The following is a 1637-nucleotide window of genomic DNA, read 5'->3' as shown; positions in this document are numbered from 1 at the left end:
GCGTTTGGACAGTGCCTAGCACATAAGAACTATATATAGAGAGAGATAGATGTAGATATTTGAAGTTATTATTATTTTCAATCAGTTCCCTGAGGTCACAAGTGAAACAGTTAAAGAGGGACTTAGGCGAACAGATGGTTGACTTAACTGGAGCTATTAAGAAATACGGCTCTCAATTCTGTGCTAGTGATTTATAAAGGAGAGTCTTCTCAAGTTCTCCCCTGGGCCCCACAATTGAAATAACACACCAGTGCATCCAAAAATATATGGGAGGGGACAGGAAACAAATCCTTCCATCATTTGCAGCTCCAGATTTAGACTTTTAAAATAAACAAATGATGTAGATTTGGAAATGATGCATCAACTGCTTCCTCTTGTGACATGATGAGTGGGAGCTATCACAGACCAGCACACCAAGTGCTAAGGAGACATTTTCCTCCAGACATTGAAGAAAAGCAACCACTCAGGATGATCCAAACCTGCAGTTCCTCAGAAAATGATCTGTCACCATCTCTTGTCACTTTGATGTTAATAATTATCGGCACGGAATGCATCCTTGGTATCCTCGCAAATGGGTTCATTGCAGCGATAAACACAGCTGAATGGATTCACAGTAAGGTACTCTCCACCAGTGGCAAGATCCTGCTTTTCCTGGGTGTATCCAGAATAGTTCTACAAAGCTTCATGATGCTAGAACTTACCTTAAGCTCAACATCCCCACAGTTTTATAATGATGACATCATGTATCACACATTCAGAGGATGTTTCATGTTCTTAAATCACTGCAGCCTCTGGTTTGCTGCCTGGCTCAGTGTCTTCTACTTCGTGAAGGTGGCGGATTTCTCCTACCCCCTTTTCCTCAAGCTGAAGTGGAGAATTTCCGGACTGATGCCCTGGCTTCTGCAGCTATCAGTGTTTGTTTCCTTGGGCCAGAGTGTGCTCTTCTTCCAAAACAACTATACTATGAATTGTAACAATCTTTTTTCTCTCCCGTCCTTCAACTCCACTAAGAAAAAGTCCTTCGCGGAGTCCGCTGTGATCAACCTGGTTCTTTTCCTTAACCTGGGGATCTTCATCCCTCTGATCATGTTTATGCTGGCGGCCACCCTGCTGATCATCTCTCTCAAAAGACACATCTTCCACATGAAAAGCAACGCCACTGGCTCCAGAGACCCCAGCATGGAGGCTCACCTGGGGGCCATCAGAGCCATCAGCTGTTTTCTCATTCTCTATATTTTCAAAGTACTTGCTCTGTTTCTCTACATGTCCAACTTCTTTGACATCAATAGTCCCTTGAATATTTTGTGCAAAATCATCATGGCTACCTACCCTGTGGGCCATTCCATTCTACTGATTCAGGACAATCCTGGGCTGAAAAGAGCCTGGAAGAGGCTTCAGACTCAAGTTCACCTGTATTTTAAAAAGTAGTCTCTAAGATTCACACTCAAAGCACCTGCCCCAACCAGCTCTGCCTTTTCCTCATCTGGACAGCTCTCTTCCTACCTTCTTTCTTCCCCAGACCTGATCTGATCCTTTCACTCGGTGTGTTTTTGGTATTGGGGGTGGATCTTCATTTCTCTCTTTTGCTTCATGGGCACAATCTGAGTGATGCTTGACAAATTCCTCACCTGAGTCTT

General features: G+C 43.8%; 1 protein-coding gene across 1 annotated transcript; it reads left to right on the top strand.

Annotated features, from left to right (window-relative positions):
* Positions 1 to 468: 468 nt before the first annotated feature.
* Positions 469 to 1428, top strand: LOC104984338 (taste receptor type 2 member 39). The gene has a single exon (XM_010834017.1). It carries the CDS (start codon positions 469 to 471, stop codon positions 1426 to 1428), a length of 960 nt encoding a protein of 319 aa, XP_010832319.1.
* Positions 1429 to 1637: the final 209 nt, after the last annotated feature.

This window comes from Bison bison, unplaced genomic scaffold (assembly GCF_000754665.1).
Source record: "Bison bison bison isolate TAMUID 2011002044 unplaced genomic scaffold, Bison_UMD1.0 scf7180017863988, whole genome shotgun sequence".
In the NCBI taxonomy this organism is placed as follows: domain Eukaryota; kingdom Metazoa; phylum Chordata; class Mammalia; order Artiodactyla; family Bovidae; genus Bison; species Bison bison.
This window is presented reverse-complemented; position numbering and strand designations above follow the sequence as displayed.

Bases quoted from the DNA above. Each gene is read 5' to 3' on its own strand.
- LOC104984338 (XM_010834017.1), top strand. From the start codon at position 469: ATGATCCAAACCTGCAGTTCCTCAGAAAATGATCTGTCACCATCTCTT.